Raw genomic sequence first — 11,205 nt, 5'->3', positions numbered from 1 at the left:
AGTTTGAGACTTTGTCAACGGGTTGGGTTCCCCGCATATATGACCAATGTCGTAAAACATGAATGAAGGCCAAGTTAATTATGTCTGAATCCAAATTTCCACTCGTCGCTCTGACAGGCATCAATTGTGTGCAAAGTAGAAAAAAAAAGTCTAAATATATATATATATGCCCTAGTATCCACAAGCCAGCTGCTTTTTTTTGTGTCGCATTTGAGATTTTACAGGCCACAAACTGGCTGCATTTGTTAGGTCAGTGTCCTCCGCTCTACTTTATAATTAATGGCCGTAATCCATAGAAAGTAAGTGTGCCAGTGAACGTAATCTATATGTATTCCAAAACGAAGTGGCAATTCATGTTTATATCCGTGAATATTCCATATTTAACGTGCACAGCTGCAGATTGCACATTTATGTATAAAGACCATTTATGTTGTATGTATGAAAAAAAAATAAAAGTTGAACCCAATCGTGTTTGCTTTTATTTTGAACATGACGCCAAAGTAATCTGCAATTCCACCATTGGCCTCTAGGTGACAGCAGTGCTGCCTCGCATTTTTGAAGATGAAGAAGAAACCCGGAATTTTTCTGCCAATCAAGTTGATATAAATACGAGTTGCTAAGTCACCAGATGTCAACAAATGTGAACGTCTTCAGTGAGCGCGTGGCTATTCGTTACTCTCCTGCACCTCAGCGGGTAAATTATTTTAAATTAATTGCTTTATGAGGACAAGCGACAAGCTATTATGCTATCGGCTAATATATTTATTTAACCATTGTTTGTTCAATTGCTTTTATTCTTAACATGCATGTATTAACCCAATTGAATTGTGTTTCGTGAAAAACTTAACAATTTACTGTCCTGAAACGTCGTCTGACATTATGCAAATTGAGTCTAGGCGTCATATTAGTCGGACAGTATTTTTCAGGAGCCTAAATTTTTTTCTTAACAAAAAGGTTATTCTTGATGCTGTCAATAAAATAAAGGTTGGATGATTTTCTCTTAAAAGTGTTAAATTAAGGTGACGTTATGTTGACATGCGTGACGTTTTAGCAACGATTAATAAAGTTGTTTTGACGTCTTTCTGTTTTCTGGGAACTTGTATACCGACGAGTGGTGCCAAGCGAAAGCTAGCCTTTAGCTTTAGCCGCGAGCTATTCTCGAAACTTCGTCCCGCCCTCCAAATCCGTTGCCCTGGTTACGTTGTGTCACTCGGTGGCACTTGGCCACGCTCACGCTTCTGGTGTAAAAGATTGTTGATTTTATTTTCTTTCTCTTTTTTTTCGCAAGAGAAGTCTTTGCTTTCAACATGGTTATAATGCACGTGAAGCGCGGGGACGAGAGCCACTTCCTCGTCAGCACCGGCGTGCACGAGACCGTCGACGTGCTCGTGCGCGACATCGTCGGTATTTACAATGGGAGGCTTAAAGTCGGCCGAATATGTGCAGGTAAGATACTTTTATTTTATATATATATATATATACACACTAATATGTATATATATATATATATACATATATGTATATATATATATATATATATATATACACACATATGTATATATATATATATATACACACATATATGTATATATATATATATATACACACATATATGTATATATATATACACACATATATGTATATATATATATGTGTATATATATATATGTATATATGTGTGTGTATATGTATATATGTGTGTGTAATAATATGTAATATTTGCTTAGATGGTCACTGTACAGCAGTGACTCTCAAAGTGAGGTGCTCATATCACTATAATGACTTTGTCATAATTAGTTTCTGGCGGGACAATGAAAACTGGTTAGCACAATGGCATCACAGTTTAGAGATGCAGGGTTTGATTCTAGCTCCGGGCTTCCTGTGTGGAGTTTGCATGTTCTCCCTGTGTCTGTGTGGGTTTTCTCTGGTACTCCGGTTTCCTCCCAAATTCCCAAAAAATGCATGGCAGGTTGATTGGACACTCTAAATTGTCCCTTGATATGATATGATTGTTCTCTGGATCTTGGATTTTCATTTATTGCGGGTGGGGGCTGGCCTTGATACGCAAAGTGGGATTCATTGTATGTGACTTATTAGTACGCGTTCTTCCGGTTGCAGAGATGGCCGAGCTGGCAGAGCACGGCGTCACGCTGCCGCCCAACATGCAAGGGCTGACAGACGAGCAGCTGGTGGACCTAAAGCTGAAGGACGAGTGGGAGGACAAGTGCGTGCCCAGCGGGGGCGCCATCTTCAAGAAGGACGACGTTGGCCGGCGTAACGGGCACGGTGAGCGGACGGACGTCTTTTGAGCTTCTCAGTTTTCAGGACATTGAACACCATTTTGGGAAAGGGTTAGTGCCTCAAAAATAGAGCTTGGCGATTTGGCCTTAACATGAAATCTATGATTGTTTTCTCTGAATTGATTTTTGACTAGTCTGTATGACTGACGATCGTTTCGTGTTTTCTTTGCGTCAGCTCCCAATGAGAAAATGAAAGCCGTGCTACTTAAAACGGTGGACGAGGCAAAGGCCCTCATCTCCAAAGTAAGTCTGCGCATGGATTGCGACCACTGCAGTCTGTGACGTTAATGCAACTGCGTGTTTCCCCTTGGAAGAAACAAGCGGAAGTCAACGTGTGCGTGACCATGGTGATGGTGAACGAAGCCATTGCCCAGTTGCGGGGGGCCGTCATGATCGTGTACCCCATGGGCCTGCCTCCTCACGACCCCATCCGAATGGAGTTGGAAGACCGTGAGGACCTGTCGGGGACGCAGGTGAGTGCATATTTTGGGAATTGATTAGTTGACCCATTTTCTCATTGGTTAATTCAGTAGTTGGATACAAATGGATTTTGCAATATCTAACAATAAATTGTGCATGAGAGGTGCAGGTATTTTGTCTACTTCTTTTCAATGATGTCATTATCATTTGCTTTTTGTATCCGTTAAAGTGGAAAAATTATCCAGCCCGACACTGGAGTTTAAACCCCGCCTCCTCTCCCCTCAGGCCTCGCTGCAGGTCCTGGAGGAGTCAGAGTGTCAGTTGTGGTGGGCCGCCAAGGAGATGCTGAGGGGCAAGAAGTTGCAAGACTACATCGGCAAGAACGACAAGACCAAGCTGGTGGTCAAACTCCAGAAGGTGAGTCGGGGCCTAAATTTGACAACGGAGCTTCAGACGTGCCGAGTGGCGTTCCACTGAGAATTAAAAGTGAAAGCGATGACAACTGCTAACACCATTTAATTCCTTAACACTTCTCTGCCCTGTTGCATTTACGCACCAAACCCCCGCAGTAGAGGGGGCAGGCTAAACACTGGCTCATTAAAGACGGGACGGATTCCTCAAACCATCTTTTTTAACTGGACTCACAAAGTGTCCTGTCTATCTTGATCCTGTGACTATTTTGATGAGGACCGTTTCTGAAATGTAGTGCTGTTACCCTGCAGAAAGGACAGGGGGCGCCAGCGAGGGAGCCCCTGGTCACCAATGAGCAGCACAAGCAGATGATGCTGCATTTCTACAGGAGGCAGGAGGAGCTCAAGGTCAGTCAAGTGTCAGAAAACAGCCTCACGCAGACATTTTGACGCCAACATGCAAGGCAATTTTCCTTAAAATGTTTTCGGGGGAGAATGAAAAAGGTCTCAAAGTGGTGATGTTTGCTAGTCTCTTCTTTCTTGACAGCAACAGAATGCGAACAGGCACTTAGAAATACTTTGAATGAATCATGTCTGTGAACAAGTTGTGTTGACTGTCCCCGTTTGTTTTTTGTTTTTTTTAGAAATTAGAGGAGGCGGACGACGACAGCTACATGGACTCGGAGTGGTCCGACGGGCAGGCCCTCAAAAGACAATTTCAAGGCCTGACCAACATTAAATGGGGACCCAGGTAACGGTGTTCACTTCCCTGACGTCTTTGCGCCGATCACCCTCGCAACAAAAAAAGGCTGCCGTGGATTTTGGGGAACAACCACGATGTACATTTCTTTAAATTCTGTTGTGCATGAAAGTATTTTTGTTTTGTGCAGGTGTAAAACATTACATCAATATTATTCATTGAAATACTATTTGTCCGTTCCAGGATTTCTTTTTATTAACTATGGTCCAGGACTGGATGGGATTTTTTTCTGTGTTAGAGGGATGGGGCGGGAGTGAAAATCCACTTGTGTCACCCTCTACAGTGAACTCAACTTCTCTAACTTAAACATAAGCATCAGTTTGGCACAACGTCTAAAAAAAAAAAATAATAAAAATAATCACGCTTTTCTTTTTTTTCTTTTCTTTAAATACAGTTGACCTTTACCCTACACAGAAAAAAAAAACGGAATAAAAATATCCAAAGTACAAAGCATCAAACATGCGTGAATGCGTTCAATTTGTTACTGAGCCAAATTTGGCTTCTTTTGCCTTGGCGGAGGTCAGCGCTGCACCAAGTGGCTTGAAACACTTCTTCCCATTTGACTTTGTGAAATGTGTAATAAGATTCCTTTGGGTCAGTCTCATTTCGTAGCATCACTTGAAGTCCACGTGCATCTCCAGCTGAGAGTCAAGCGCCACCTAGAGATACCAGAAAAGGCCAAAGGAAGAAACGATTTTCGTTTGGGCCACATTTTGGCTCAAATCACCCCCCACAAAAAAAAAAAAAAAAGGGAATGAGGCGGGTGACTTCCTAACTGGCAAAAAGATTGTGGCAGTGCGCTTACCAGTTCTCTTTTAGCTTCTTCAATTTTGACTCGAGCGAGAGACGGGCTCTGTGGTAGGAGAAATCGTTTAGAGCACATGTCAAAACGGAACGAGAATGTCTTTTCGATTCAAACGCTTCAGAGTCACAAACCGCGCTGAGGTCCACGAAGGGCTCCAGTTTCTTCTTCAGGGAGCTGATTTGTGTTTTGAGCGCGTTCACTTCCTGTTTGGAGCAACACAACAGGAAGTGAAACATGCTGAGCTTGATGATGTTGCTCGGGCTCTCACCTCTGAAAGTCGCACTAAAGCGCGATGGCTGAGCGGCTCCTTTGTGTTCCTGGAGGCCAGCTGAGCCTGACCAAGTCAAACAACAACAACAACAATAATAATTTGGACACAATACCAGCCCAGCACATTATTTGTCTGTCACTCACCCTCAAAAATCCAATGCAAAAATCCTGTCGGTTTCTTTTTAGATGCTTTTTTTTTTGTATGGCAAGCTTTCCTACCTGTTGGGCCTCCCGTCTGCTCTGGATTTCGTTGGCCTTGGCCTTGACAAAGTCCATGTTGAGCAGATGCTCCTCAGCTTTGGCGCTCTCCACCGTTTGAGCCTGACATATTTTGTTCACGTCTCTGTGGAGGACACACACACATTTTTTTTTTTTCCGAAAGAGATAATCGTAATCTAAAAGATGCTGTCACATTCAAGATTTTAAAACTATTCCATTTTTTAAGGTGTCTAGTTTTGTAGCGTTTTTAGAGAATATATTTAAGAACAAAAAAAAAAATCATAGAACAAAACCTGTCTTAAGGAGAAATGTTATGTAGCACGTTTTCAAGCAAAACGTGTTATCTTACGGGAAAATCAAGTCCTATTTTCTAAAGGAAAAAAAAACTCATCATGTCTCCGTTTGGAAACGTAAAGAAGAGCTTGCGTACCCTTGCAGCTGTTCCCTTAGCACGAGGGCAGCACTCAGCTTCTTCCTGAGGTTGAGGAGCTCCCGGTCCATTTGGGTCTCTGACTTCTCCGCCTTTAGGAGCTCGCCAGTGAGCCCATTCAGCGCCGGCATCAAACTGCAGAATATGGCACAACCACCACCTGTTGTGTCAGTTCTCAGTGGGTAGCACACAAATGCAGCAACAGGAGCCAGGGGTGACTTCCTGGCATGCGCGATACGAGCGTCCACACAGGATTTCACAAGCAAAAATTATGTGACGTAATCAATGGCAAGAAAGTACGACATTCGTAATCCGGAGCTCTTTATTTGGGGGTGGGGCAAGGTTACCGCACTAACATTGCCGTATAGCAGACCTGCAGAGCGATGTGTCTCGGACCGCCAGGACCGCAGCATTGTCCACCATAGAAGACAAGTAGTCCACGCAGGACTTGGGCAGGCTGGCGAAGGACACGCCCAAACCTTGGACCAGAACGTCTTGCAGGTGAGCACCTGAAGGAACACAGTGAACATCACCATTGTCAAATTTTAAACACCTTCAATAGAAATGTGCGGAACGGCCGCCCATTTTTGAGGAAAAAAAGAGACAACTTTTATGAATGAGTCCGGAGGGTCGAGGTTGGAAGGGTACCAAGATCGCGACCAGAGTGCGGGGTACTGACCAGCAAAAATTGGTCAAGTTCCCAGCTCTCATATTTATGTAAACATTGATTTGATGGACAAGTCAATTGATTTGCGATCTTGGTCGACCTTAATCAAGGTGCCAATCTCGTGGCCATTGCCGCACCGTCGGCTTGGTACTCCGCCGCTTTTTGTCCTCGGTCTTCGGCGAGCAGGTGGGCGTGTCGGCATCGAGGCTCGCTGGACTGGACGAGTTGTTCCAAAATATCCACCGTCCTCGCGGTCATCTCGAACTCTGGAACCGCCTCGTCGCCCAACACCACCGCCAGCCAGCGGTTCACCTAAACAAAGTCACGGCGTGAGCACGCCAAACAATGCAACAAATGACGATTAAAATCTTTACCTTCTGCATCTTTTCACACATGGCCGAAGAAGATTAAACATCAACTTGCTGAAATCGAGCGATCATCAATAACAGCGTCTTGCAGTCGCGCTTTCGATTTTCGCGCCGCGAACATTTGCCCGAAACACTTCCGGGTCGTTTTTTCCGCGTGTTTACCCAATCAGGCAACAGAATCCGTTTTGTTTGTTTTTTTACCCCAAACGCGTAACATTTTTTTCAACTAAATTGTTGGATAATAGCTAAAGCTTGCACATACACAATAACTGTGTGCGAGTAATTGATAATAACGTTTAACTCCGCTTTCGCTTCACTTTACGGAAAAACGAAAAAAAAAAACGAATCAAGATGAATCGCGCGTACTAAAAATGCCTTGTGAGTAAAGAATAATTTAAAACGTGAATTATAAAGCAATTCCATTTGACCATAATTGTAATTTAACTTATTAAAGTCAATGAAATTAATTGCCAACATAGACTTTGTGGTACAACAATTATTTGTAGAAAAATATGCAATATTTCAAAACGAACAAATCAACTCTTCGTCTTTTCGAATCCGGGTACTTGTCAAAGACGAAACACGAATCAAGACAGTCGACCTTACCCGACGTAGCGACAATCAACTGTACTAAAAAGGAACCGTCTGAAAACAGAAGTAAAACATGTCATTGGCTAGGTAAACTAACGTTTTGCGGCCCTTTTCAATTCATATTTGTCAGTAAATTTAACAATTTGTTCCCAGCCGGCCACGCTAAATAATCCGTGGGGGGAAGTAAAAGGCGGTGATCTATCTGGTTTCCTCTTCGCTTCTCGCCATTCTGGTGCCGCGAAATTTCAAACAAACAAAAATGGCGACGCGGGCGAAGCATCCCACGAACGGCGTGGGAAGTGTCAACAGGACGTTCGAAACGTACAGCGTGGACTCCAGCGTCGCCGAGGAGAGGTTGTTTCGTCCCACTGCGGAGGACGACGATGACGGTCCGGTGTTGTTCATCTGCGCCAAGTGCAAGTTGCCTGTTGGGGACTCCATGTCTTGGGACAGCAACCAAGACGGAGAAACTCACATTCAGCTCAAGCGTAAGTTGCTTTCTCGTGTGCGTGTGTGTGTATACCGATATGTATGTATGTATGTATGTATATATATATATATATATATATATATATATATATATATATATATATATTCTCTCTTATTTATCTAATTTATATATCTATCTGAATTATTGTTGTATTGCACTGGAGAGGGGAGCTCTCTAATCTCGTTGCACACTTGAGTACAATGACAATAAAGGGATTTCTGATTCTGATGTGTGTGTGTGTATATACGTGTATATATATATATATGTGTGTGTATATGTATATGTCAACAACCCGACTAAATGACAACATTCGCAAGCACCATGATGAGAGATTTCAAAGGCATTCGGTGTAAGTGTCTCCATTTGACGTTGTTTATTTTTTTTGTCTTAGGAGTCACTAACAACGTGCTGGTCGGTACGGACGCTCATCTGCATGAAGCCAGCAAAGGTTCTCCTTGGTAAGGCAATTCCTCCATCACATCTTTTGTGAGGGACACATTGCAGTCATTTTAGCATATAAATGCAGCACACTGGTTGGCAAATCCGTCTCACATTTCTGATATTGTCAGTTCAGCTGCAGTCCACATTCCATAAACGTGCACTGAGCACATTAAATTGTCCATCGGTGCGAAGGTTAGGAGAAATGCTCGTTTTTCAAAATGTCTTCTACGACCAACAAAGGTGTCAAGTGGCCAACAGTAGCAATGTGTCTTGTATAACAGGCCTGTGTGACTCCAGGTGACACCTGTCAATCACTACTTCTGCTTCTTTTTTTTGTTTTTGGCCAGTCTGGTCGTGGATTTGGTGTGTGTGGGATGCCACGCAGTTCTTGGGATGATCTACAAGTCCACACCGAAGAACTTGGACCACAAGAGATGCACCTTCTGCTTCAACGTGGCCCACATTGACAGGTTATTAGGCAAAAATTTCCTTTTTTTTTAAATGTCATATATATACGGTAGTTTGGATGAGATTTATTGAAGCAAAAATGTTCTTGCTGAATGTGCACATTTATGAACAAATTGTTGGAAATGTATTAATGTAAATGGAAAATGGTTGTTTTGGTTTTGATTCTTTTTTTTTTTTTTTCCATTTTATTTTGTGTGTGAAATATTTGCAGCTACGTGCTGGGCTCGGCGAGCCAGAAGTTGTCAGCAGAGGGCCCCAAGGAGCAGCCGGTGACTGTTGAGTACAGAGACCAAGTGGAGCAAGTGCTGACAGAGGTAACAACGGCTGATTTAAAAAAATTAAATAAATAAAAATAAAAAGTAGAAATGGATACCTCCAGACTCCAGCCACTTGCCTGTGCTGAAATTGCCAATGACTTCATCTTTGTTCATCATGACATCACCTCGGCTGTGGGAAGCTCAGATATGAGCTCATTGACACAAAACAGAAAAAAGAAAAATAACACTGCGTTGATCCCCACAATCAATTCATTTAACCTCACAACAATTGAGACGTCTGCTATCCCCCCCAAAACATTCATCTTAATTTTTTATTTTGTCAATGCGCTCCATTAGCTGGAATCTTATTCCAGATTTCTATTTCTTTACCGTCCAAAGGTTGTTTACCTTTTTATGGCCTTTGTTTGACGGATAAACCAATGTTCAAATTGACCTGTAGGGGTCCCTGTGGTCGCGCTTTCTAGGAGCGCAGAGACAAAAGATTTGAGAAGGATGTGCAGGAATCTTTGTTGGGCAAGAAAAACATGTTGTTGTCATGTGTGTGGTCACTAAAGCGAACATATTGACAGCAAATGAATTCGCATTCATTTTGATGACAGGCTGTACCTAATGAAGTGGCCAGTTGGTGCATCTTAATGCGCCTTTTGCCCTCGCCCCCTTTTTTTGTGCGCACAAAAACATGAACACAGCTTTGTTGTTGACGCGTCACTTCTTGGCCATGTGTCGACCTCGGGTCTTAGCCTGTATTCTCTTATTTGGAGAATGCGTCATGTTTGTTTAAATGGGCCTTTTCGACAAATACAACTTTTGAGTTGATGTTACCATGTGTCAAAAAAGAGGCTCAGTCCACGTTACCTAATTTGGCGCATTTGGCGCATTTCCTTGCTTTTGGCGATTGGGCTTATTCGCTGACATGCGACTGAAGCATGTAGTTAACGTGACGCCACTTTAGCACTTCAACAAAGAGGCTCGGCCCTGTGTGGGAGACCTGTATTTTAATTGACGTGTTGCCACTAATGTTCCACCCAGATTTGATTTTAAAAAGAAAAGACAAAAGATGACATAAGGCCACTAAATTAAAAATATTGTGTGCCCCCCTCCCCCCCATTCCACCCACATGGTTTTACATCCGCCTCCTGGTCTCACTATTGATCTTCCTGCTGACTTTCTCCCTGCTGATTTTAATCGCCTCCCCCATGTCCGCCCCCCCCCCCCCCCCAACCCCAAAGATGAAGCTGCTGGTGGTTTCCATGGCACGGCATGTGGAGGAGTTGGAGAGCGCTGCTCAGGACAAGGCCTGAGCACATGTCACACCAAAGGCACGCTCGCTCTCCTCCTCCTCGAGGGCAAATCGCCTCCGTCAGCATTTTGGGCCTCTATCGGGACGCATTTTCTTCTCAAGTGCGTGTGTGAGTTTGTACGAGCATGTTTTTGCATGAGGGTTTGTGTTTTGGTCAACGTGTTTTTATTGTTCACTGTTCCCATGTGTTAATGGTTAAGCAAATAAAGTTTTTTTTTAATTAATTTATTTTTTACACACACCACTCCTCCACAAAGTTATTTTTTTTTTCGTATTTGTGTGAGAATGTTTTTGTGAGTTTGTGCGTGTTCGTATGTCTGTGCCTGTGTGTGTGTGGGGGGGGGGTGAAAGTGCTTGTGCATGAGTGTGTTGTAATACAAATTGCATGAAGCCTCCTCCCTTGAATTCATGTGAGAGGGACTTTTTTGTGGGTGGCAATGTGCTGCTGTTTTGGTTAGCAACAGCATGCAAATGTGCTGAAAGGCTCCCCCTCCACACTTTCGTGTGTTCTTGTTGTCCGTAGAGCAGAACAGCACAAAGTGTTTTGAGTCATCCGGATAATCCGTGTGAGGGTTTTGCTCTTATCCGCCGGCACGCCGGATGGACTTTTGCTTTCGGGGTCTTTGCGGGCAACATTACCCCAGAGCCGACCCGTAATGTGGCTTGCGAGGCATTCTCCCGTCAACCTCCCCCTCCCCCGCCCATTCCTCTGCCGCGTCCTACCAACACGGCGTATCCTTGCAGCGGTCGTCACGGCAACAGGCACCACGCGCTTCGTTGACTGGCCTATTGGCGGTTGGGAGGGGCTGGCGACTAATCTGCACGCGTGTTTTTCTCCCGCCATTACGTCTTCGGTGCTGGCGGAAAAACAACAACACGACACAAAGCAGGCTGAGATGTTTTTGTGCTTGAGCAGCTCGTGGTGTGTTGCGTGCGCATGTTACCGTCCACATGCGACACACGTCACTGGAAGCCGGCTGTCAAATCA

At 43.8% G+C, this 11,205-nt stretch overlaps 3 protein-coding genes across 6 annotated transcripts; 2 read left to right on the top strand and 1 right to left on the bottom strand.

Moving 5' to 3' along the window:
• Nucleotides 1-565: 565 nt before the first annotated feature.
• cfap298 (cilia and flagella associated protein 298) lies at nucleotides 566-4,163 on the top strand. 3 transcript variants are annotated; one of them, XM_088280205.1, is made up of 8 exons: nucleotides 566-694; nucleotides 1,294-1,446; nucleotides 2,119-2,286; nucleotides 2,476-2,543; nucleotides 2,615-2,773; nucleotides 3,006-3,137; nucleotides 3,443-3,538; nucleotides 3,775-4,163. In XM_088280205.1, the coding sequence occupies exons 2-8, from the start codon at nucleotides 1,308-1,310 to the stop codon at nucleotides 3,883-3,885; spliced, it is 873 nt and encodes a 290-aa protein (XP_088136331.1). In that variant the 5' UTR covers nucleotides 566-694; nucleotides 1,294-1,307; the 3' UTR covers nucleotides 3,886-4,163. The 3 variants fall into 3 exon arrangements, with proteins under 3 accessions (XP_088136331.1, XP_088136333.1, XP_088136332.1); XM_088280206.1 differs by having other exon boundaries at nucleotides 621-694; nucleotides 1,291-1,446; XM_088280207.1 differs by lacking the exon at nucleotides 1,294-1,446 and having other exon boundaries at nucleotides 587-694.
• Nucleotides 4,164-4,287: 124 nt separating this feature from the next.
• haus1 (HAUS augmin-like complex, subunit 1) lies at nucleotides 4,288-7,490 on the bottom strand. Of its 2 annotated transcripts, none has more exons than XM_088280209.1 (9): nucleotides 7,256-7,490; nucleotides 6,419-6,593; nucleotides 5,988-6,123; nucleotides 5,615-5,749; nucleotides 5,185-5,308; nucleotides 4,964-5,029; nucleotides 4,827-4,898; nucleotides 4,696-4,743; nucleotides 4,288-4,549 (listed from the first exon to the last, which is right to left on the bottom strand). In XM_088280209.1, the coding sequence occupies exons 2-9, from the start codon at nucleotides 6,537-6,539 to the stop codon at nucleotides 4,505-4,507; spliced, it is 747 nt and encodes a 248-aa protein (XP_088136335.1). In that variant the 5' UTR covers nucleotides 6,540-6,593; nucleotides 7,256-7,490; the 3' UTR covers nucleotides 4,288-4,504. The 2 variants fall into 2 exon arrangements, with proteins under 2 accessions (XP_088136335.1, XP_088136334.1); XM_088280208.1 differs by lacking the exon at nucleotides 7,256-7,490 and adding an exon at nucleotides 6,656-7,225.
• Nucleotides 6,790-10,441, top strand: mis18a (MIS18 kinetochore protein A). Its single transcript, XM_088280210.1, has 6 exons — nucleotides 6,790-7,327; nucleotides 7,394-7,728; nucleotides 8,122-8,188; nucleotides 8,519-8,641; nucleotides 8,851-8,953; nucleotides 10,147-10,441. Exons 2-6 carry the CDS (start codon nucleotides 7,500-7,502, stop codon nucleotides 10,216-10,218), a joined length of 594 nt encoding a protein of 197 aa, XP_088136336.1. The 5' UTR covers nucleotides 6,790-7,327; nucleotides 7,394-7,499; the 3' UTR covers nucleotides 10,219-10,441.
• The last annotated feature ends 764 nt before the right edge of the window (nucleotides 10,442-11,205 follow it).

The sequence above is a fragment of the Idiotropiscis lumnitzeri genome, chromosome 17 (genome assembly GCF_059441095.1).
Source record: "Idiotropiscis lumnitzeri isolate Australia: NSW breed Sydney's pygmy pipehorse chromosome 17, RoL_Ilum_1.0, whole genome shotgun sequence".
In the NCBI taxonomy this organism is placed as follows: Eukaryota; Metazoa; Chordata; class Actinopteri; order Syngnathiformes; family Syngnathidae; genus Idiotropiscis; species Idiotropiscis lumnitzeri.
The sequence above is the reverse complement of the archived record's forward strand: the minus strand, read 5'-3'. Positions and strand labels throughout refer to the sequence as shown.

What these genes read in the sequence shown, in the direction of transcription:
- cfap298 (XM_088280205.1), top strand. Translation starts at nt 1,308, where the DNA reads ATGGTTATAATGCACGTGAAGCGCGGGGACGAGAGCCACTTCCTCGTC. An exon ending in AGTCGGCCGAATATGTGCAG is followed by an intron (nt 1,447 to 2,118) that starts GTAAGATACTTT and finishes TTCCGGTTGCAG; the next exon opens with AGATGGCCGAGCTGGCAGAG. An exon ending in CAAAGGCCCTCATCTCCAAA is followed by an intron (nt 2,544 to 2,614) that starts GTAAGTCTGCGC and finishes TCCCCTTGGAAG; the next exon opens with AAACAAGCGGAAGTCAACGT.
- haus1 (XM_088280208.1), bottom strand. Translation starts at nt 6,676, where the DNA reads ATGTGTGAAAAGATGCAGAAG. An exon ending in CTTTAGTGCGACTTTCAGAG is followed by an intron (nt 4,899 to 4,963) that starts GTGAGAGCCCGA and finishes TGCTCCAAACAG; the next exon opens with GAAGTGAACGCGCTCAAAAC. An exon ending in CCTTCGTGGACCTCAGCGCG is followed by an intron (nt 4,744 to 4,826) that starts GTTTGTGACTCT and finishes CTCCTACCACAG; the next exon opens with AGCCCGTCTCTCGCTCGAGT.
- mis18a (XM_088280210.1), top strand. Translation starts at nt 7,500, where the DNA reads ATGGCGACGCGGGCGAAGCATCCCACGAACGGCGTGGGAAGTGTCAAC. An exon ending in GCCAGCAAAGGTTCTCCTTG is followed by an intron (nt 8,189 to 8,518) that starts GTAAGGCAATTC and finishes GTTTTTGGCCAG; the next exon opens with TCTGGTCGTGGATTTGGTGT. An exon ending in AACGTGGCCCACATTGACAG is followed by an intron (nt 8,642 to 8,850) that starts GTTATTAGGCAA and finishes AAATATTTGCAG; the next exon opens with CTACGTGCTGGGCTCGGCGA.